Source organism: Arvicola amphibius, chromosome 3 (genome assembly GCF_903992535.2).
Source record: "Arvicola amphibius chromosome 3, mArvAmp1.2, whole genome shotgun sequence".
Classification (NCBI taxonomy): domain Eukaryota; kingdom Metazoa; phylum Chordata; class Mammalia; order Rodentia; family Cricetidae; genus Arvicola; species Arvicola amphibius.
The window spans coordinates 108,841,082-108,864,212 of record NC_052049.1 but is presented as its reverse complement, the minus strand read 5'-3'; the positions used below and the strand labels follow the sequence as shown (position 1 = coordinate 108,864,212).

Sequence of the window (23,131 nt, the reverse complement as noted above, 5' to 3'; positions counted from 1 at the left end):
GACCTGAGTTCTTCCTTGCTGACAATGAGGGATTTAGTTAATAATTCATACCAGATGTTTCTTAATAATATTAAATAAAATGTGGAACCTAAGCTCACATTTTATTTTTAGCAAACACAAAAGATAAAGATAATACAACAGAAAGTTGTCTGGAGCAGAGGTGATCTTGGAGCCTAGACACAAGTTCCAGGACCCCAGGGCCCAATCAGGGCAGCTAAGAGCAGCAGTGGCCTGTGTTAGAGGAGATGAGCGTCTAGAGTAAGAGTGTGTGTTCTGCCGTTTGCTTATGACACAGGAGCCACAGAACAGAAGCAGCCAGACAGCGCCTTTCACGGAGCTAGCGGATGGCGCAGTGTGCGTGGACGCTGATGACTAAAGACGAGTCTCACTCTAACACCCCCTTCCCAACTTTAGGCCTCGAGATTTCCCAGTGCTGACACTCCACATGTGACATGAAAACCTACTGCCATTAAGCCGTTAGTCGGAGTGCATGGAGGGTATACCAATTGCCAGCGTGGGTAACAAAAGAATCCTGGTGAGAACAGAATGAAGTCGCGGATTTCCGCGCTGATGGAGATTAAATAGCCTGAGAATGGCTTTGTATATTAACTTCAGGGAGCTGCGGGTCTCCCCACCTAAAGAGTGACACCTGATGCCTCAATTGTAGGGTAATAAATCTCCAGCCAGCGGCAGATCTCAAGTAGGCTACTTGGGAGGTGAGAGGAATCCTATCAACCCATCAATGTCTTCCTTTCTGAGCACTGAAACGCCAACTCTGGGCACTTATGTCCACCTGAATGGAGGATTTAACTCTCGAGACAGCTCAGGTTTGGTAAAATGATGAGTCTTTGGCCTTTGTTGACAAAGCACACTGTGATGAGGGCCGCTGCGGTCTGAATCGTCAGCAACAAAGGTAACAACATGACTAGAATCACGTGGTAACCAGCACGTCAGACATAGTTCCCCAGAAAAGGAACTTCTCCTGGGGTTGTTCTTCTTTTTTCTGAAGGGACTAAACAGGAAAAAACTGGGGAAAATATAAGTCAGGTGACAGCAGAAAGTCTCTAGTTAGTCCTTTATTCCCCCAGAGAGTGAAAGGCTGAATGAACATTGAAAAGAATGACGCGATTGATCAGTATGAGTTAGAGTTTATAGATCATAGCAAAGAATGGCTTGTTCAACCTTAACTAACATGAGGACAACATGAAAAGAGCCATTGTATTTCAGAAACACACCTGTGAGATTATAAAATAGCAATTTCCGGGCCAGCAAGCAAAGATGCTTGTCACCAAGTGTGACAATATGAATGTGTTCCAGCCCTGGGACCCACGAGATGGAAGGGGCGAACTGACACCTGCAGGTTGTCCTCTGATGCCACCCGTGCACTATAGCATGAGTGCGGCCACGTGGATATGTGTGCACATGCACACAAATAAATGTAATTAAAAAAAAGACTTGAACAGTGTTGAGAGGCCACTACAAAGAAGAACGCACTTAGAGTCACCTATTGGGAGAGTCTTGGCTCACGCTTCCCGTGCAGTTTGGTATAGCTTGTAGAAGAAACCATTTTTCTTACCTGGATATTTAAGGAAAGGTGTTTGCTATTTTTTTTTTCAGTTTTTTAAGGTGGGAGAGAACTGTAGTTGAAAACTGAAAATTTACAAATGCCAATGAGAGCCTGGTCAATCCGCAGATAGCTCAAATTCAAAAGAAAATATGCTACATTTCAAACAATGTCATTCTTTATCCAGTCTGCTGTTACAAGCAATGCTCTTTATTACTGTTGTACATTAACAGACTTTAAATTTGACATCCTAATGTGGTTTTATTAGAATCGAGGACCATGATTATTATTTGGGAGCAGACAGAGGCTCACATTGTCAGCCTGCAGCTTGTATCAGAGGAGAGAAATAAAGCCTAAAACTGTATCATCGTGATGCAATCTTTCTTCCCAACTAACTAGAGCAAATCTGAGCAAGAAAAGGCATGCTTTGCCCAGTTTGAGTATTTTCACTGGCCTCAAATAAACTGCCTAATGGTTGCATTTTTCAATTAACATTGCATAGATATGGGTCATGAAGGGCTCTTTTTGACATGTGTGTCCTGAAAGGGGCAAGGACGGTGCAGTTATATAACACACTGATGCTCACGGTCATCTTACTGTTTCAATAAGCAGTTAATCATTCTTTCCAAAGGCCTCTTAACACTGCTCATTTTTCACAAAGTAATGAGTGCTCCATTCCTCAGGAAACACTCTGAAATGGCCGCAGGGCACAATACAGTGACACAGTGTATCTATTGTCCTGGGAGTACATTGTGTTGTTACTGGACTTAGGAAATCGTGGAGATGGCTCGGAGGCCGCAATCCCTGTCCCCAGATGTTTGATTGCCTAAGCGCAGGCTATATTAAGCAACAGAAAGCAAAACAAGCCTTGCGGTTTCACGGACACCCTATCACAGCTCCGGCTCTCTCATAATCCTCTGAATACGATCTAATTTGTTTCATCTGGCAGAAGAGGTCATTTCTAGCTGTTGACCTGTGTGAGTACGCAGAGCTGATGGGCTGATATTGAACTTGGACCTGCGTGGCACAGGCAAACCTCTGGTATCTTCTGGGTGGGGTTTTGGAAATACTTAGGTAGCATAACCTGTACCTGTTGGCGTAGATGTATGTTCTTTCTCTGTGCATCTCTTTGGGGGTAAAGCTTAGCTCCCTCCCATTCCCAGCTTGGTGACACCTTTCCATATGGCTTGCCAGAGGACTAATACAGAGGCCGCTTTAAACTCTCAAACGCCTTCTGGGCTCACAATCTTACATTTCCTTAGCCGCTCACGCCCTAATCACCTGCAATAGGAAAGAACTCTCTGGAGTCTCTCCTTTGCAACCCAGGGCCACTTTTCTAGAAATTTCAACTCCTAGTAAGAAAAAAACAAAAAGAATTAATTGAAAATTTATGAAGAGTACTCACCTTCTAACTTTACCTTAACTATAATTTCTTTTTTAGAGTTACCAAGAACACTTGTCTCAATATGAAGATACAAAATCAGGCAGTGTCCCAAGAGGTCAGTCTTCCGATACAGCCAATGGGCAGCAACCTTCCAAGAGAACAGGCAAGGCCAGGGTTCGGAAACAGAAGAAACGCCAGAATGGCCTGAAGTCTCTTGGGACCAAAGAGCTCGTTGTCAGTCAGAAACATCAGAATTATCCTCTCCAACAACCACAAAACGAAAGGCAGCCTATGGATGCCTCAGCAAAGCATGGGCTGGCCACATATATGAATTCTTCGAACACAGATTTGCAGGACTCCCGAACACTCGCCCACAACCCCAAAGTCACCTCCAACACATTTGTTCCACCCAAGCAGGCTTTTGACAGAGTGTTGTATAAAAACTCTGTCTCCGGGCTGAACGCTAATAAAAAAAGAGGACACAGACATGAAGACGAGAAAAGATCTTTGTATGAGCAGCAACCCCTCTACATGCTTTCTGATATGGATCTGCAAGACTTTAATGAACCTTCTCACAAACACGTGTCTCTGAGCCAGAAAGGCCCTCAGTCTGATTATGACATGAACACACACAGGTCAACGAAGATCAAGAAGCCATCCAAACAGCCGCAGGTAGAGACAAAGTACAAGAACATAGAGATGCTATGGTGAGCATTTTTTTTATGGTTCAAAAATTTTATTTTTACGGGTGGGAATGTGCATGTGGTTTCATGCGTGTGCATGCATAATGTTTGCATATGTGTGCATATGAATGCACACACATACCAAGACTAAAGTTTCTGTCCTGCAAGCCGCTCCCAATTACCACACAGAGGTTTACTATTAATTGGAAATGTTTGGCCAATAGCTCAGGCTTGTTACTAGCTAACCCTGACATTTAAATTAGCCCATGTTTCTTATCTTCGCTTTGCTGGATGGCTGGTTCTGTTTGTTCAGCATGGCGTGCCCGTCTTGCTTCTCTCTGCATCTGTTTGAGACTCCTGAGTCCACCCTTCGTCTTCCCAGCATTTTCAGTTTGGCTCTTCTGCCTAACCTTATCCTGTCCAGCTGTTGGTTGGTCAGCTTCTTTATTAAACCAATCACAGTGACATCTGTTCACACAGTGTAAAGGAATATTCCTCACATGCGTGCACATGGCAGAACACCTGTGGAGGACACTGTTTGGATCTGGGGATCAAACTAATGGTCATCAGGCTTGCATAAGTGCTTTTGCCACAGAAGCCATCAGACCTGCCTGGAATTTCCTTATCGTGAGTGGTTTGTTCAGAGGAGAAATTAGAGGCTATGGAGAAAGAAAAGAGCGGGAGAAGGGGGCAACAGAACCCCTGAGTGGATCAGGCTAGAAGAAAAGACCAACTAACACCTCCCCTGCCTCTGACTCCTGCTTGACTTCTGATGTCTTCTTTCTCTTCCTGTTCTTCTCTACTGATTATGTGCTAGTGAAACTAGAAGTTGGAGCAAGGGAAAGGCACAGGGACACAGCCAAAGTAAATTAACATGGTTAGAAGGATTTGAGTAAATGTCAGAGAAAAAGTTATCTTCAGCCTGGGGTGACCAGGCCTAGAAAGGTGTGTAGGCACAGAAACACCACCGCAGAAATTACCTAAAAAGAATCAATGGTAGGGAAATTTCCCTGATATTTAGTCCCCTGTGACCTCTAAAAGGTATGCCTTTGAGGAAATGTTCCCCTAAAGAGAAGGTAATGATCCAGGTGGTGGTGGTAGTGCGTGACTTTAATCCCAGCACTCAGGAAGCAGAGCCAGGAGGATCTCCGTGAGATTGAGACCAGTCTAATCTACAGAGCAAGTTTCAGGATAGCCAAGGTTACACAAAGAAACCCTGTTGAGAGAGACAGACAGAGACGGGGGGGGGTAATGAGGTACAGGGTTATACTGAAAGACTGCGGCCCCTACTGTCCCAATGTGCACGTGGTAAGGAAGTCCTCCTGATGATGAGTGTCTCTGACTCAGTGATTAAAAGCTACCATCTGTATCTCCAGTTCCAGATGATATGACGTCATCTTCTGGTCTCTGAAGGCACCAAGAATACATATGGTACACAGATATACATGTAAGCAAAGCATCCAGACACATAAAAAGTGCTGGTTGTGGTGGTGTATAACTTTAATTCCAGCACTCAGGAGGCAGAGGCAGGCACATCTCTGAGTTCAAGTCCAGTCTGGTCTACATAGCAGGTTCCAGGCCAGCAAAAGCTACATGCTACATAATAAGACCTGTCATAAATGAATGAATGAATGAATAATAATTAAATTTAAAAGATGCAGTGACTATCTTCTTTAGAGTTAGAATTGTTCGAGCTCCCTACAATATAGATGCATTACTCCAATAAGCAAGAAAACATGTTTTAAGGTCACTTCAAGAGACCATCCCTGATGCTCCTTAAGAACACAGGTTTCCTGGACTCCTGACGTGATGACTTTGACGCTAAAGTGCACAGAAGACGTGTGTAGTCTGACACACTGGGCGCCGTTCATGGGCTTGTTTTCGACACAGTATGCAACTTTACATATAAATCAGTCGGGAGACAGGTGCTGTGGGGATGGTCTGGGATATACATTTAGTAAGGGTCTCAGTCAGCTTCCTGGAGTGACACCGGCGGCTGGCAAACACCCTTGCTGTCTCTTTTCTCTAGGTGTGGTGTCTTGCACACTTTCTCCATGGCAGGGCCTGGCCTACCAGAAGGACGCCCCTTAGCTCTATCCCTCATGCAACTTCCCTTCCCCTCCCTTCCCCACGCCTCCTCTCTCATACTTTCCGCTCCTGTTCTACTAGAGAACTCCATCCTCTGCCTAGAAGCTGAGCGTTCTGAGACTTGCACCCCTCACACTGTCTTCACTCTGTCCCTGTCTAAATGACAGCCGGCAGAGTATAGAAGAATTCTAGGTTAGAAACCATTTACCCTCAGAGCCATCTTCTTGCTTCCAATGTGACTTTTGCACACTAAGAAGCCACTTGATTCCAGATCCGTGGCACATGGTTGCTCATTTTCTCTCCAGAAGCTGTAAGGTCACTGTTTTTATAGATTGTGCCAGCCCCTGTGAACCAGGAGACTCGCCTCTTTCCATTCTGGGAAAAACACAGCAGAATCTCATGGACCATCTCTTTCCATCCTCTCCATCCTCTGTCTCAGACGCTCTTAGATGGCGCTGTGTCTGTGTCGGCGCTGACTTCCACTCTTCCACTGCTCTCGTGTTTTTCAGGGTGTATCTTTGTTTCTGTGACTGTCTTCTGATGCTCCTCTTACTAGAGAGGCAGCATCATTCTTTCTTGACATCCTACATTCTTAACAAGGTACATGGCGATGGCAAGTCAGGGCTTTTGTGACAATTTTTAAGCTTTTAAATTTTCGTAGTTTCTCTTTCATCTGGGTTTTAATTGGTGCTGGTGGAATTTCTCTCTCTGTCTCTCTCCATCTCCCCCTCTCCCTCTCTTCATCTCCACCCCTCTCTCTTTACCTGTTCTGTGTTTGCATTAGGGCTGGTCTTGCTTGTGTGACAATCTGAAAATCATATTGGAAGCTGAGTGACAGGCCTACTGACATTGGATTTCTGTGATCAGTGTGGCACTTGATGGAAGATTCCTCCTGCCAGTTCTGTGTCCTTTTCTTGGGTGGTCCAATTAATTTCTGGCCCTGTTGCTTCACAGATACAGAGTATTTTTTTTCTTTCTTTACAAATGCAAATCTCTAAGACGTGGAACTTCAGAAAAAAGAATTGTTTCCCAACATGAAGAAGAAAATCCCAAGATTTGTTTGCTGTTTGTTTGTGCCAGCCACACACCCCACCAAGCCAGTCACGCACCCCACCAAGCCAGCCACGTTCCCAGCCCAGCAGCATTAAGTCTTAAACCCCAAATCCTTTACCCAAAAGTTCCCCAAAGAAAGCTGCGTCTTTAGCTAATCCAGAACCTGCTTTGCTTTTTATTCCTTTTTGTTTCCATACCCGGAGATTCCCAGATTCTCTGGCACATTCAACTATGTATTTAAAGAATGCATCTTTGATCATTGTTTCTAACTGTTGTGTAATGGGAAGGTCTTTGGGTTTCAGAATGGTGTTCTGGGTTTTGTTGTTATTTGCTTGCTCGCTTGTCCGCCTATGCTTCACACACTAACTGAAAGTCCTAACAAGCCTTTCCTGCTGTGGACTGGAGGGATGGCTCAGCCAGTCAGAGCCGAATACTGTTGCAGAGGACACGAGTTTGGTTCCCACGCTCACATGAGATGCCTGTCACTCCAGGTGTTGGGATCTGACACCCTCTTCTGAACCCCAGAAGTACCCATACACACATGTACATACAAGGAGAGACACATAAATAAATAAATATCCTTAAACGGGAGCTAGAATGTCCCAAGGAAAAAGAGGAGGAGTTGAAGATGAGAAATCAATATATTCATGAAAAGATTAATGGTTCCTAAAGATTTCTACACAGAAAGTGGTGTTACGGATTCAAGTTTTAGTTAAAGCATTTGTGTTTTCTCCAAAGGAAATTCCACTCTTCCTCAGACACGGACCGCGTCAGCGCCTCTCCAGACTCCCGGCTTGCTCAGATCATGGAACAGCATCAGCAAGCCTTGGTGCAGCTGGCAGAAGTGCAGCCCAGCGAGGGCTCCTTGTCCAGCACCACACTCCCGCCTATCCTGTCCAGGGTAGAAAGTGAATCCCAACTCAGTTCAGACAGAAGCAACCGACAGCAGATGAAGATGGCACGTAGTAATTCGGAAGGCTACCTGCTGCAGCTGGAAAGGGGGAAGAAACACAGGAAGCGCAGCGGCACCAAGGTGATGGTAAAAGCTTGGCTGCTCAGCCAAGTCACTTTTTAATTCTGATGACACAGGTGGGTCTGGAATAGGGCTGGTCCGGGAACCAGGAACTCTCCCCTCAAGCCCTTGCTAGTCCCTGATAGCCCCTCCCTGTCTTTCCAGGAGGTTCTATTGTCAAGGGTGCCTGCTGCCTTTCTTCTTAGGTCATCTCACTGCAGAAGGGCAGCACTGATTCTGCTTCTATCCCCATTCAGTCTTCATTTTCCTCACCCCGTCCCTCTCCTAAGCTGAGCCTCACACCTTCATATCTGAGAAAAGAGAGCAGGGCTGAGCGAGGGAGAGTCGTGTAGCCAGAGCTCTCTCGCCATCCGCCACCAGAAGAGTCTTCTTGGTGCACATCCCACCTGAGCTTCCACAGCAAAACACCCAGGCCGGCCAGTGGGCTCAGCGGCTCTCCAGGAGGGCACCTGTGTAGTGAGGAGCTAAGGACTGCATTCCCGCCCGGCTCCCAGCCGCCTGGCTAGCTTATGCTCCAAAATAACAACACACAAATTGTATTCTTTTAAACACTGCCTGGCTCGTTAGCTCTAACCTCTTACTGGCTAACTCTCTCTTGCTTTAACCCATATTTAGTAATCTGTGTAGCACCACAAGGTGGTGGCTTACAGAGAAAGATTCAGCATGTCTGACCTGGTGGTTGGCTTCATGGCGACTGTCTCAGGTCGGAGAATAATGGCGACTGCCCAGAGAGGAGAGGCATGACGATTGCTCGAGTCATCTGCCTCACTCCCAGCATTCTGTTCTGTCTACTCCACCCACCTATGTTCTGACCTATCAGGACAAGCAGTTTCTTTATTAATTAACCAATGAAACAGCAGATAGATAGAAACACTCCTACATCGCACCTGGTCTTTATTCATCCCTGGGTCACCATAGTGAGCATTTTGATGCAATTCAGTCTCTTCTTGTATTGCTTTAAATGCAACTTTTTTAAATTCTCAGGAAGTTCCCTTGGCTCCAGGGTGAAATGATGCCTTTTTGTTTTTCATTACTATAATAAGATACCTGAGGCAGGTTATGTTATAAGAAGTTTATGTAGCTCCTGTTCTGTGGCATAGACAGTGCTCCTGCTAGCTTGGAGCTGGAAGACTGCACTTGCACTGTGAGGAGCAGGCCTAAGTTTTGGGAATCACGGGTCGCTTCTTTTCCCAGAGTAGCATGATTACATGGCAGTTGGGTTCTAGCGTGGTGCCTATATCACTTTTCCCAAATAAGCCAAGACTCAGACCAGACTAGGAAGCGAGCATCCCATGTATTATTTCCATGGGAACACAAGATCAGCCTTTGTAACCAACACTTCTGTCAACATGGAGAGGCCCACTCACTCCAGAGCTTATAGATCCTAGGGTCTAAGAATCAGCCAAACACAGGCTCTCAGAACAGAACTTTCCTGTAGGTAAAAAAGAACAGCTTTTGAACTGGGTTCCCAGGCGCAGGGTTGGGAAGAAGTTGGTGGATTCAGTCATTCCGAAGTCCTTGCACAGGCTTGCTCCTTGCAATGACTTGCTCAGCCTGCTTTCTCATGGAATCCAGGACCACCAGCCTAGGACTGACCCCACCCATGGTGGGCTGAGCCCTCCCACATCAATCACTAGCTAAGGCAATGCTCTACAGTCTTGCCTACAGACCCATCTTATGGACTGTTCCCAAAGAGGAGTTACTGACTTATCCCAGTCCCTAATTCTTCATAGGAACAATCAGAATCACTCTTTTTTTTCTGGTGTGATGTGATATTAAATGAAATAATGTACTAAAACCTCAGCTTATTCCCTAGCAAAGATTATACATCGATTAAGTGTCCATTTCTCTTCCCTCTCTTTTCACAAATTAGCATTCATGTTGTGCTGAGAAAGGGTAGAGGCAAATGCAGTACTTAGTACCTCCAGTCTAAGGCGGTGGGAGGTGGGAAGAGTAAGGACAACTTCCTGCTCCTGCCCGCCCCTCCCTAATGTCTGCAAGGGTGCCTGCAATCCACACACATCCTTTTTCTCAGCCCAGTACCTTCAATCTACATCCGACAAACACACCACACTGGAGCCCCCTTTGTCTCTAAGCCGGTCCAGACGCTGAAGTGACTTAGAACTAGGTGATTTGTATAGGACAGCAGGCAGCCCCGGCACCAGACAGGGCCAGTCATTATCCATCTCACGCTTATTTGCTGGCCAAGTCAAAGCTCTTGGTTTCCAAGGGAATCGCCCTGAATCGCGGCAAAATTTCTGAGGATTTGTAAAGCTAATAGGCCTGGGGCCCCTTCCTCTTCTGGCGGTACTGTTGAGAGTGGTTTCAGAATACAAGGCATTGTCCACATCATGAAATCCAGGTTTAGGACGAAGAAATTAACACAGCACAAGGGATGCCAAACTATCCAGATATACTTCTGCTCTCTCCGGCCACCACTTTCCCTAGTAAGGGCTCAGTACAGAGTTCCCTGGCTGGTGAGGTTGAGCTTGCGTAATTAACTGGTGTTTGCTATCACAGACAATCTGGGGCTTGCTGCTTGACTGCCCCTAAAAAGAGGGTTATTTAGATTAAGTTTAGTGACCACAGAGCACATGTCCTGTGCTCGCTGCTCCCTGGCACCAAAGGCATTGTTTATACCTCGTTTCTCAGTAGCTTTCTCGGTCTTACACATCTGAGGAATTTTCTGGAGACTAGGTCTGCAGCGTAGTCTCTTTACCCCCGGCAGGGTGTAACATTTCAGAACTGAAACAAGTCCTCACAGATCAGTCAATTCAGGCGTACTCCTTGGAGTGTACAGAGACAGTCACACACCTTGCCCCAGAGGATGATGAATGTGTATCACCCTTGCCCCCAAGAAAGTTCTGCCTTTGTGAGGCCAAGGCCAGTAGATGTTTGTTATTGGATATGTGGTTTTTTGTTTGGTTGGTTGGCTTGGTTTTTGGTTCGGGGAATTTTAAAAACAGGGTGTCACTCACTCTGTAGCCCAAGTTGACCTCTAACTCACGGTAGTCCTCCTGTCTCATCCTACCGTGTGTTAGGATTAAGGTGTGAACCACAAAGACAGGCAGTGAACGTGCTTAGGGATTTATCTGGACCACACTTCTATATTCCAGTGTTTGATCCCTGTATTCAGAGATGTAGTCGTCGGTGCTGATGTCTTATAGCTGTCATTGTCACCATCACCATCACCACCATCATCACCAGCATCACTGTTGGACATTGTGCTACTTTTTAGTCTTTCAAAAACCAAGGAAAGGTGACCGAGAATAACACCTGAGGATTGTTTGACTGTAAGACTACTGAAGAAGCATTAAGCAGCTTAGCTGCCTAGGGCTAGAGGTGTGGGGACTGGGGACAAGGACAGTGCGGATTAACAGGTACTGGAGTTTTATTTTGTTTTTTTTTTTAAGAGTGATGAAAATGTACAATTGGATTGGGCGATGCTTACACAATTCGGTGACTATCCTAAAAGCCACTGAATTGCACAGCTTTAAATGAGTGAGTTTTGTGGTCTGAGAATCACATCTCAGCAATGCTGTTAAGACTTTAGGTGGAGAGAGATCAAACAGAGTCACAGCACTGGGTTCTTCCTAATTACTTGCGCCAAACTTAAGCAGATCCAGGATTCTCACCACCAGTCACCCGGAACAAACTCCCCTAGGAGCCACACCCCCCCCCCCCCCCCCCGTCCCCTGGGAAATGTCGTTGTGCTGTAGGCAGCTCATCCTATAAAGGGATCAGCAGCCATGGGGATGGCCCATTTGGGCCACATGCTCTCCCTCTGTGTCTGTATGGAATGCTAGACCCTTGGCTCTGATTCTTTTTTTTTTAACCCCAACCTTGATGCTTACTAAAGTTACTAGCGAGAAGAGTGGCTGAAGATCGGCACACGATTATCCATGCTCCCTGGCACGTCCTTTGTGAATCGGGAGCATGATTAAAAGTTAAGCTGCACCAGGGTTAGGGATGAGGCTCCTGCCCACTGATCATTTCTTTCTCATCTTCTTCAGGCAAATTGGATTTATGCCTTGGACATGAGTGGTGGCTTATTTGTTTGATTTCTTTTTTTTAAAAAAAAACCCTTTCTGTCATTTTTTTTTTTTTACTTTGGCAAATAGGTTATAATTTAGAGATTGTGAACGGGGACACAAATGCACTTGAACAGGTTTGTAGTCACAACAGACGTTGCCCGTGTTCACTCAATTGTTAAAAACGACTGAAGTTTTTAAAGTGTGATAAAAACCGTACCTTGTAAGCAAGGCTTATAAAAAGAGACACATTATTGCTTGGGGAGAGCAGAAATGCTAATTGGTGGCCTCAAATGTTCTCTAGATCTCAATAGTCATACTTCTGTCAATTTATCTCAAAAAAAATAATCGAAGTAACATGCAGTATTTACCTTACTTAGTGCAACTTCAATAGACAACATTTAGCAAAATATCTAAATTATTTAATGACACTAAATGATAGAATATTTGTCTAAAATTCACATTTTTTTGAAATCCACTTGATGTCAGATAAGTGAAATACCAAAATTGTCAGTAAAAAAAATTAATTTGTTGTATATAAATACTTTTATAAATGTATCTACGAAGAAGGGCCAGCAAAGTGTGGCTCAGTGGGTAAAAGTGCTTGCTGCACAGGCCTAATAATGTGTGCATATGAGTGCGTATGCATGCTCACACACAAATAAATACTTTAAATTTAAAAATCTTTAGTATTCAAAACAACAAGAGGATAAACAAGCCAAATATAGTCACACAAGTGGCATGTGCCTATAATTCCAACACTGGGCTGGAGAATTGCAAGTTCAAGGACAACTGGGGTTACATAGCCAGACCCAACCCCCACACCCAAAAAAGATATTAAAAAGAAATACAATGGACAAGAAGCAGACATGAGCAGATGCAGTGCTCTTTTCTTGGTAATGACTGTTTTCCTAAAGATTTATTATTTTGGAATGTCCTTCAATGAGCAACAATGCCCCTGTCTATTTTTATGTTATATTTAACGGTTTCAGACCAAAGGCCTCCTTAAAATGGATCTTACCTTCTCTCTATTTTTAGACTTAGATGCACTTGAGAAAGTCTTGACCATAAATGTTTAACATCATAATGCAGCCAGTTCTGTTTACAGAGCCTTTAATCCTGAAGTGCAGAAGTTTTGCTCCTTCTCAGCAGTGACACTAAAGCCCTGGTGTGTTAGGAATATTGCCTTCCACAGCAGTGACAGACTGACCAGCAATTTCAAAACCATGGCTTCATTCTTCTCTCATACAATTAACCCAGAGGTAGGCAGTTGCTAACACTGGGGTTTCCACAGCTCAAAACATCAGAACCAAGAATTGTGTGATTCTCCTTGTTTCTCCCCTGCCTGCAGGAGTGCTGTTTCAGCTAGCTGCAGGAGTCCCATCCACTTTGGGGATAAAAAATAAAAATGAGAAGGGAGTTGCCACGCCAACCTGAATAAAAGCCCCCAAGGACGTAACTGCACCCACCAAACTCAATTATAACTTACTTGCTAGAGCTCTGTGGTGGGGAGGTTGGGGGAGTGGTGGAAGAGTCAGTTCCCATATCCATTGGGTTCTAGAAACAGTGCACCTGTACTGAATGCAACAGACTTTTCCAAGCCATTGTGACACCGGAATGACTCTCTGAATAGTGCTTACATCACGTCAGGTATAAATAATCCAGAGATGATGAAGGCATAAGGGCAATGTGCATAGGTGATAGGCTGAGCATCTAGACCAGTATCCGTAGGGCGTCCTGGAACCAGATACCCACAGATGATAAAGGACAACTAACTTTAGTGGACTGGGGGCTTCTACAGTGAGAGGGGCTGAGGGAAAAGCCAGTGCAGCACCGCCAGTAGCCAACAAGTTGAGGTGGCTGGTACAATTCGTGCATAGTTCATTCTTAGGGCCATGAAGTTACACGAAGTAATTCTAATTAATCTGACAAAATGTTTTCATTCATTTGATGACCATTGCCAAGCTGTATCTCAGAAAAGACTCCCCAGATAGATGTACAATCCATCAGGATGGCATGATGGCTCCGTGGTTAAGAGCACTTGCTACTCTTGCAGAGGACCCAGGTTTGATTGCCAGAACCCACATGATGGCTCACAACCATGTGTATCTCCAGCCCTGGAGGATCCAGCCCCCTTTTCTGACTTCTTCAAGCACTACACACATGTGGTGTACATACCTACATGTAAGCAAAACAACCATACATACAAATAAATAAATAAATAAAAATAAGTATCAAAAAATTAATTTTAAAAGGTATATGGCCTATTTTAGGAATTAACAAAATTTACAATAACTAAAATACATATACAACATACACAAAATCATACTGAAAGCTCTTGGAAATCCTGATCACACCTCTTAACAGTTTGGATTGTGCTCTTGTGAATTTTGTCTACACATACGAACAGACATTGAACTTTTGTCTAAATAAATGGTGGTAGCAGTTTACACCAGGGTAAGACTTCCGAGCACCGTGACTTGCCATCTTGTTATCGGCATGGCCTGTAATCACTTAGTTTTCATCTTTGATGACCTTGCAGATGAGAGTGCTTGATCATTGTTTAAAATGTGTCATCACTCTGCATACATCAGTATATGATGTTTTCCAGTATTTATAGGAGCTCTCTTTACAGAGAGAATTGTAATTCATTAACCTCAAATATATGACAATTTGTTATTTATTATCAAATTAGTTGTGTCTTACTATATAGATTTGTTTGTTTTTCACATTCAGCTTTGTGTTACATTTGGAGTCTGAGTCCCAGTCGTTATTCTGAAAAAAAGATTAATTTTACAATCCAGTAAGGCTCTTTAAAAGCAAGCCATGATCATTCTTTGAATGCTTGGAACAGGATTCAGGAACTAGGAAAGAGAATTGAATCATATATCAGGGTTAAACAGGGCCAAAGAGAACCCTTTAGTGACTTTTTACAAAGATTAACTAAAGCTGTACAAGTAGGAGTCACAGACCCAGAAGCTAGATGTGTGTTTATGCATCTTTGGCTTTTGAAAACGCCAATTTAGAATACAAAAAGATACTTGGGCCTTTAAAGGTCAGATCAGCATGAATAGATGAATAGATCTTGCATACAATGAAGCTGAAACATTTGACTATAGTACTGAAGCTTGGGTAGGAGAAGAGATTTCCAATAGCATGAGGAGACACCAAAATGCCAAATGCTTTAATTGTGGTAGAATATGACATCTGAAAAGGGACTGTAGAAAAGGAATTCCTAGTAATAATGTCTCCTCTGGGAATGGCAAGAATAGGCAGTCTCAGCCTTCTGGAATATGTAGGAGGTGTTGCAAAGGCCAACATTGAACCAATGGAAGCAGATCAACAAAAGACAGACAAGGCAACCTGATGCCATTGGGAAACTCCTTGGGGGGACGTCTCTCAGGCCCCCATGATGATCATGGTCCAACCATTCCTAGTCACTGTGGAGAACATCTCTCACCAGGAAAAATTAAAAATCCAGTGCCTACTGTAAAAAACAATACTGTTCTGGATGATGGAATAGACATGGAGGATGAATCAAAAACTTCAGTAGGAAATAGGAAACATGTATTTTGGCAAACTTCTATAAATGATCAAAGATAAAAACTAAGAACACGTATAAATAACATTGTAATTGAGGGATTATTAGACATGGGTGTAGATGTGATTATCACTACTCCAGAATCTTGGCATCTGAATTGGCATCCAGATTCAAGAGGAACTGAAACCCTATCTCAAGTAAAACAAATCACAAGATGGGTTGAATGATTAGGGTCAGAAGGACAGAAAGGAAGGCTGGGGCCATATGTAGCTAATACTGCAGTGAATTTATGGGGTCATGACCTGTTGTAGCAATAGTATACCCAGATTAACATTCCTACAGTCCCAGAAACATGAGTTTCTGGGAAGGATATTATAAGGTATTATAAACAAAGGTAACCAGCCATTCAGGCCATGCAAGAACACAAAACAACTAGCAAACCTTTAGAGGTACCAACAGCTCTACCTTTAAAATGGTTAACTGAGAAACTAATATGGGTTAAACAGTGGCCTTTAACAGAAGACAAACTGCAGACTTTAGAACAGCTGGTACAGGAGCAATTAGATGCTCACTATACTGAAGAATCAACCAGCCCTTGGAATTCTCCTGTATTTGTTGTTAAAAAGAAATCTGGAAAATGGAGAATGGTGACAGATCTAAGAGCTTTCAACAAAGTAATTTAACCTATGGGCCCTCTACAATCTGGAATTCTTCTGTCTTCTCTATTACCAAAAGGATGACCTCTCATAGTTATTGATTTAAAAGATTGTTTCTTCAGCAAACCTTTACAAGAAAAGGACACAGGGAAAAAATTTCCCTCACAGTGCCTACTTATAATAATTTTCAGCCTACTACGAGATACCAGTGGACTATTCTCCCACAGAGAATGCTCAATAGTCCCACCCTGTGACAATACTTTGTAAGTCAGTCATTGGAAATAATACATGAGCAATTTCTTAAGTCATAATTTACCATTACATGGATGACATCAAATGCAAATATTTTAGAAAGAATGTTTGAAGAAGTAAAGGAAATTTTGCCTGGATGGGGATTACAAATTGCTCCTGAAAAAATGCAGAGAGGAGATTTAGTCAATTACTTAGGTTATAAAATAAGTTAACAGAAAATTAGAATGCAAAAGATACAAATTAGGAGAGACCGACTGTGGACTCTTAATGGCTTTCAAAAATTGTTAGGCGACATTTGTGGTCTATGACTGCAATGATACCTGATCTAATAATTCATTTAAACAAAACCTTAAAAGCTGGCTTTGGAGTTGGACAGTGGCTATCCTTCTCTAAATCCAAGCATGTTGTTAAAAGGAAAATTCAGAATTTCTGTCTCATGTCAGGAGCCATCTGGTATGGACAGAAAGAAGAAAGATTTTAGGAATTATTTTACTTATCCTCCATACCTATTTTGTCTATATCATATCTCTCATTGAATATATGTCTATATAAATATTGTTTAAGTTTTCCACAATGAACAGTAGATTTTCCTGCAATAATCTTTGAAATTTCCAGAAAGAATATGGGGCCCTACAACAACAACTCCACCTGGTTGATATGGCATCATGATGCTGGCACGGCTACTTTAAGACCAGTTTTGGGTACCAGCTGCTCAAGAGGGTTCCAACTTGGTTAAGCTAAAATGGTGCACCTTCTTAGAACGTTCTGGCCAGATATGAACCTCAGAAAAACCCTACTGACTACTCAGAGACTATTTGCAATTATACCAGACAGTAATCTTGGAACTTAACCATCATTTTAGTTTCACAGAATCCCATAGAAAGAATATCACCCTCATGACAGCTGAAGGTAATTCTAGAAGACAACGTCCCCTCTCCCAAAAAAGTTTGTCTTCAGGGTTAGGGACATCAATTAGGGGTTGATTATAACTGGTATGGGGTTGGGTGTTGGAGTGGAAAATATGTAGGCACAGAGATCTCTTTGAGAAAAAAAAAGGGGAAATTGAATGGGATAATAGGTAGATTTCTGTGAGCTTACTCACACTAATAACAATAATAGTGAATAATCAAGTGAATACTTGTGAGCTATTATTTATGGACAATTTACATGGGCATACATTTTTGTATATTGACACAAGTTCAAATTATATTTATTATATTGAATATGCTTCTATTTCTGTTTACAATAGTTTTACACCTAGGCAAGGTTATTTTCTCATATTGTATGCATGCATGCTTCTATCTCTGCTTCTGACATTTTGTATATTGATACAATTTTAGAATGTATTTGTCATATTGCACTATACATTTCACCTGTGTATACTTATATATTGTTTACATTTTGAGGTCATTGTCCTCATTTGCTGCACAGTTGCTTAAAGATAGTTTAATATTCTAATATGAAGTCTTAGTCTTTAAACTATATAAGTATTAAGTATTATTATAGGTCTATAATCATCCATGTTTATCATACTTACAGTTAGATTAATCACGTTCTTTAGATACATAGAGATTGTATTCCACATAGATAGGTAATCTTCAACCACTTCAAAAAGCTGTAGAATATAGCATTTAAATAACTTAGAGTTTTGTTGACTCAAGACACAATTGCTCCTAGCAGCACCGATCTATTCCTGAGAGAATGTTGAGCACTGAAGACACTCCACTTGGAGCTTGTTTTCTTCTTGGCAAAACTGGCCTTTGGGCAAGAAACTGCCCATGCCTTGACCACTGAGAAAATACACAATGTCTGAACAGGACAAATAGGATACAAGATAAAAGCCTGTCAAACCTTTCTAAGACAGGATAAGAGGGTTCTGAAAATTTTCCTGCCTTATAAAATGTTCTGTCAGTTACTCTAGGCCTTAGCCAAAGTTGGTTGCTTCAACATTGCAAATGAGACTTTGGGTGTTTGCCCAGGTAGACAGTTGTCTCTGTCATCTCCTGTACATTTTGGAAGTTGCTTGATTGTACTTCCTACCTACTCAAGTAATATTATCTCCCTTCTCAGGCCTTCGATGGGGTTGAAGATTAAATAGTCATACTTACTTTCCTATTATGATTTAGCCAAGCCATTTCTAATACAAGACTTAGACTCCTTAGGATAGAATGATTATGGAAATGTTTAGCATATATTCCTTGCTTAATATTGTTTATGCTGGTTGTAATTCTAACATTTTAGTTGATATCTGTTCTTAATGTATATAGTTTTGTATTAGGCTTAGAACTCTTCTATTTAAACAAAAGGGGGGAGGTGCTGTAGGAACTCCTTCAGCCAGTAGCCTTAAGATACCAGCCCACTTGGGCGTGGCCTCTTACACTGTAAACGCCTATGTAAAGCAAGTGCTTGCTCTCTCCTGGCTTCTGGATTCAGTTCCTGTTCCCTGTTCGTGCAGAGGACTGTGATCTGTGAATCTACTCCTAAATAAATAGCTCTTTATTATCCTCAATTCTGAGCTAGTGTGAGATGGTTTCATAACTTCCATCTTCATTTCTATCCTATCCCAACAACGGGTTGTAAAATATTCAGGTTGCAGTGTCAGCACTTGTTTTCAGAGTGTCTGGAAAGGCAGGCTCCACCCCTCAGCAGGCAGGCTCCACCCCTCAGCAGGCAGGCTCCACCCCTCAGCAGGCAGGCTCCACCCCTCAGCAGGGCTTTCTGAAGCAGTGTGTGCTGACTGCCATTTGCGAGGCGGAGTCATTTGATCTTGCAGACTGCCTGGGTGGACATCATGGTAACTGTTGCCAATTGTGTTATATATAGTTCAGTTAAAAATGCTAACCAAAAAACAAATCGTAGCACATTTTCTAATTGGTCTTAATAACAAAAACCCGGAGTCCAATATTAGGGGATGAAAGCTGAGAGATCAGAGAAGCAGAGCCGTCAGCCACTAGAGAGACCTTTGACCTCTACGGAATCCTCAGACTGAATATCCAGGCTGCATGCTGTCTCAACAAAACCTCAGACTGCCCTGCTGCTCAGACCGCCTGCACAGACTGAATGTGCCTCACACTGACCGCTTCAGACCGCTGCCTCAGACTGCACTGAGCTCCTGTCTCCCCCCACCTTGTATTCCTTTCCCAGCCCAGCCATACCACTTCTGTCTCCATCTCCCTAGTGCTGGGACTAAAGGCGTGGGATCCCAAGTCCTGAGATCACCTTTGTGTGAGCTCTGTTTCTCTTTTAGACTGAATCAATTTTATGCAGCCCAGGGGGACACTGAACTAACAGAGATCCATCTGCCTCTGTCTCCCAAGTCCTGGGATTAAAGGTGTGTGCCACCATTGCCCAGCCTCTAGTGGCTTAGTTCTGCACTCTGATTTGCAGGCAAGCTTTATTTGTTAAAACATAAACAAAATATCACTGCAACAAATTGTTACCTTGAAATTGCTTATGATTTCAGGAGAAGTGAAAAAGTCCAAATAGATTGGCTAAACCAACCACAAATACCAAATAGGCTACGATCAGTAACTAGCATGAAAATGGCGCCACTGCCAAGAAATGCGCTCGTTTTCCCACCTTCCACCGGGGCTTCTGGTCTCTTCTGTCCTTTCCTATGACTACTTGGAAGGGACACTGATCCTTAAGAGGAACCATTTCTGTGGTTTTTTTTTTTTCAGAGTTCCAAGCTGAAAGGCTATCAGAAAAGAGACGTGAAGCTCGGAGGCCTGGGACCTGACTTCGAGGCCGTCAGGGACAAAGTAAGTGGCATGTGACATTTTCAGACTTGGTGTCCTCTGCCTGGGGGGGGGGGTGATGCACTCTGGCATCAAATCCCGTGCAAACATCTGACACTGAGTAGACACCCCTCAGAAACAGTCATGCTGACACAATAGAGACCCAGATACTCCTGCTGGGGAAAAAAAATTCTTAGCCTGTGTTATTTTATTCCCTGCCTTTCAGTTCGATCTGAAGAGTGGGGTGCGTGAATGTGGGAAGGGATGTGTGTGCTGTGTGGTTGTTGGTCTCACTGATAGAGTTGTCCTGATAACTTTGAAGTGGCCACAGAGACGACACTTAGGATATGAGTTCCCCAGCCCCGAAGAAATGCATCCACTTTACTCTCTGTCCTCTAGTGAAAGGAGAGCTTCGTGTAATGTGTTTGAACTGCAGTTGCACTCGGGCATAAAAAGAGGATAGTTCAAAGTTGGAAGCAAAAATGAAAATAAATTGGGTAAATGCAACAAAGAAGAGGCTGAATAGGATTTAGCCTCTGTTAAGAGCGGGGAGGGCCGCTGCACTCACGGAGGATTCTCCGGGGAAATATTAACCAGTTCACTGCTGCCACCTTACACAAGTAATCCCCCTGAGCTGCCCACCTCGGTTAAACCAGTGTGTCACTGGGAGAATCAGCAGAGATTTAGCTCACTTTACTCCATTTCTCTGAGCAGATGCAAAAATTAATGCAGCAGAAAGCATATGCAAAGCAAGTCCAGGAATACAACATGAAGACCCTGTCCGTTCTGTCCAAACCACAGACAGCAAAACCTGAAAGTAAATCAGCGATTTCTCGGCAGAAGGTAAGGAGCTCGCATCAGGGCATGTACTGCTTCTGTCAGAACTAACAGGAAACTTTGGTCACCACCTAACCTCAAACAAGGTGTCTGGAGCCAGGCATGGTGGTGCACGCCTCTAATCCCAGCACTAGAGAGACAACGGCAGGTGGATTTCTCTGAGTTCAAGGCCAACCTGGTCTAGAAAGCGAGTTCCAGGACAGCCAGCGCTGCTGTGCAGAGAAACCCTGTGGGAGGAGGCCGGAGGCGGGAGATGTGTTTGCGACACAGGAGACGTTTAGTCACAGCCATTCCTGCACTTGCATATTATCCACTAACACACACACACACACAACTGTTAGGTCGGCATGTTGTCTCAGTTGTATTACATGTGAAAATAACGAAGTGATCTCTCGTCAGGAGCTAGCAGGCTGGATTAACTATTGCTTTCATTCTTTATAATTAAATTACTTTCAAGGAAATCAGCATCCTCGTTGTTTCTTTTAAGTTCTTTTCACTATGCTTTTCCAGAGAGAGTCTATGGGTTCCTCTGGTGGCAAAAAAAATAAAATAAAAATACAGAATGTGTGTCCTCTGAGTTGTCACCTAACCAAGACTCGGGATGGGAATGAAATGTGTGCTGTGGAGACCCTCTGTGACCCCCTGCCTGCCTCAGCTGATCCATTCGGTCCCATGGGGACTCCTGGCAGGAGAAACAGGCGATGTTTTGGTGCCTTTAGGAACGTGCGCAGCCTGTTGTCAGCCTCGCTGTCCTCCCTGAGTGCTCAGGGCACTGCAAGAGTTCTTTCCTTCTTTCTCCACCCCACTGCATTTTCATACCGCTCCCACAGTGACAAATCTGTTAGAGAAGCGCTGTGCCTCTCTCTGGCATAAGTTCAAAAGGTGAACGGTTTATGCTTTAGTGTTTTTTTTCCCTTTCTGGTGCTTGGAAATCTATCCATTCCCATTTCAATTGTCAATAAATTCTCTTTTTTAAGATTTATTTGTTTGTTTGTTTGTTTTGTATACAGTGTTCTGCCTGCACACCAGAAGAAGTCACCAGAACTCATTACAGATGGCTGTGAGCCACTATGTGATTGCTGGGAATTGAACTCAGGACCTCTGGAAGAGCAGTCAATGCTCTTACCCTCTGAGCCATCTCTCCAGTCCCAATAAAGTCTTCTTTAAAAGCAAAGCTTGGGGCTGGGAAGGTGGCTCAGTGGTTAAGAGCACTCACTATTTTTACAGAGGACCCCAGGTTCAGTTCCCAGCACCCATGTGGCTGCTCATGACCGTCTGTGACTCCAGTCCCATAGGACCCTCCTCTTTTGACATCTGAGGGTGCCAGGCATGTACATGGTGCATAGACATGTATGCAAGCAAAGCACTCATACACATAAATCTAGCAACAAAAGCTTAAAACTGCAAAACCAGTATGAATTCTGTTGCATTTTTCCCCTCCCCCGTTTGCTCCTCCCCCTCTTCTGGCACCCTAACAGAACCAAGGGTCATGTTCATGTTGGCAAAGGCTCTGTCGTTGAGTGGCATCCCTAGGCCAACTGATCCCATTTTTATCATAACTTCACCTTTAAAACATGGTGTCTATTTTAAAAAAAAAAACTGTATTTTCAGCATCTATTTTCTATAGATACACTTAAGAATACCCAACTTTTCTTTCAAAGAACAATGGGATGTAATGAACAAAGTTGAGTTTTCATCAGCTACAGTGATGTCTTCAGTTTCCGAGTCCTTCAGCTACAAATCAAGATAGAAAGGCCTGTTGATTCTGTTGGAATCTTGGTTTTAACAAGACTCTCAGAGAGTTGGCTCAATAAACTGATGAGAAATCTGCTAGCAAACACTTTAAAGAATCTGCCATGGTAAAAACATTTGAGTAACCTAGCAGCTGTCCAAATCCCTCTCCAGCTCCTTTTCGCTCCACAATGTCTTGTTTAGTGACAAACTTTGTGTAAACTACACATAATAACGTGATATCTGCATTTCTGCCCATAATTACAGCAATCTCCATCGCTATCATAAACCTCTCCTAAGACTAACTTCCCTCTTTAAATGGTGTTTTTTCTATTTATGCCCCCAGGCTTTGGAATACGCTAAAACCATCCCCAAACCCAAACCACCAAGTCTGACAGATCAAGCACTGAAGAAAACTAAGAAGGCACAGAACGGTGAAAACGGAGGCTTACCAGAAATCTCCCTGCTGGAGATCCTGCAGAGCAGGCACGAGCGAGAGAAGCAGGCCGTGGCTGCTTTTAAAGTCCTTCACATTGTCTAG

General features: G+C 43.4%; 1 protein-coding gene across 1 annotated transcript in view; it reads left to right on the top strand.

Annotated features, from left to right (window-relative positions):
* Jhy (junctional cadherin complex regulator) overlaps positions 1–23,131 on the top strand; it is a 60,331-nt gene extending 37,200 nt beyond the window's left edge. The window contains exons 4-8 of the mRNA XM_038324401.1: positions 3,006–3,655; positions 7,511–7,805; positions 19,966–20,046; positions 20,737–20,865; positions 22,937–23,131. Of these exons, the coding sequence (XP_038180329.1) occupies positions 3,006–3,655; positions 7,511–7,805; positions 19,966–20,046; positions 20,737–20,865; positions 22,937–23,131 (1,350 nt within the window). The remainder of the gene's footprint in view (positions 1–3,005; positions 3,656–7,510; positions 7,806–19,965; positions 20,047–20,736; positions 20,866–22,936) is intronic.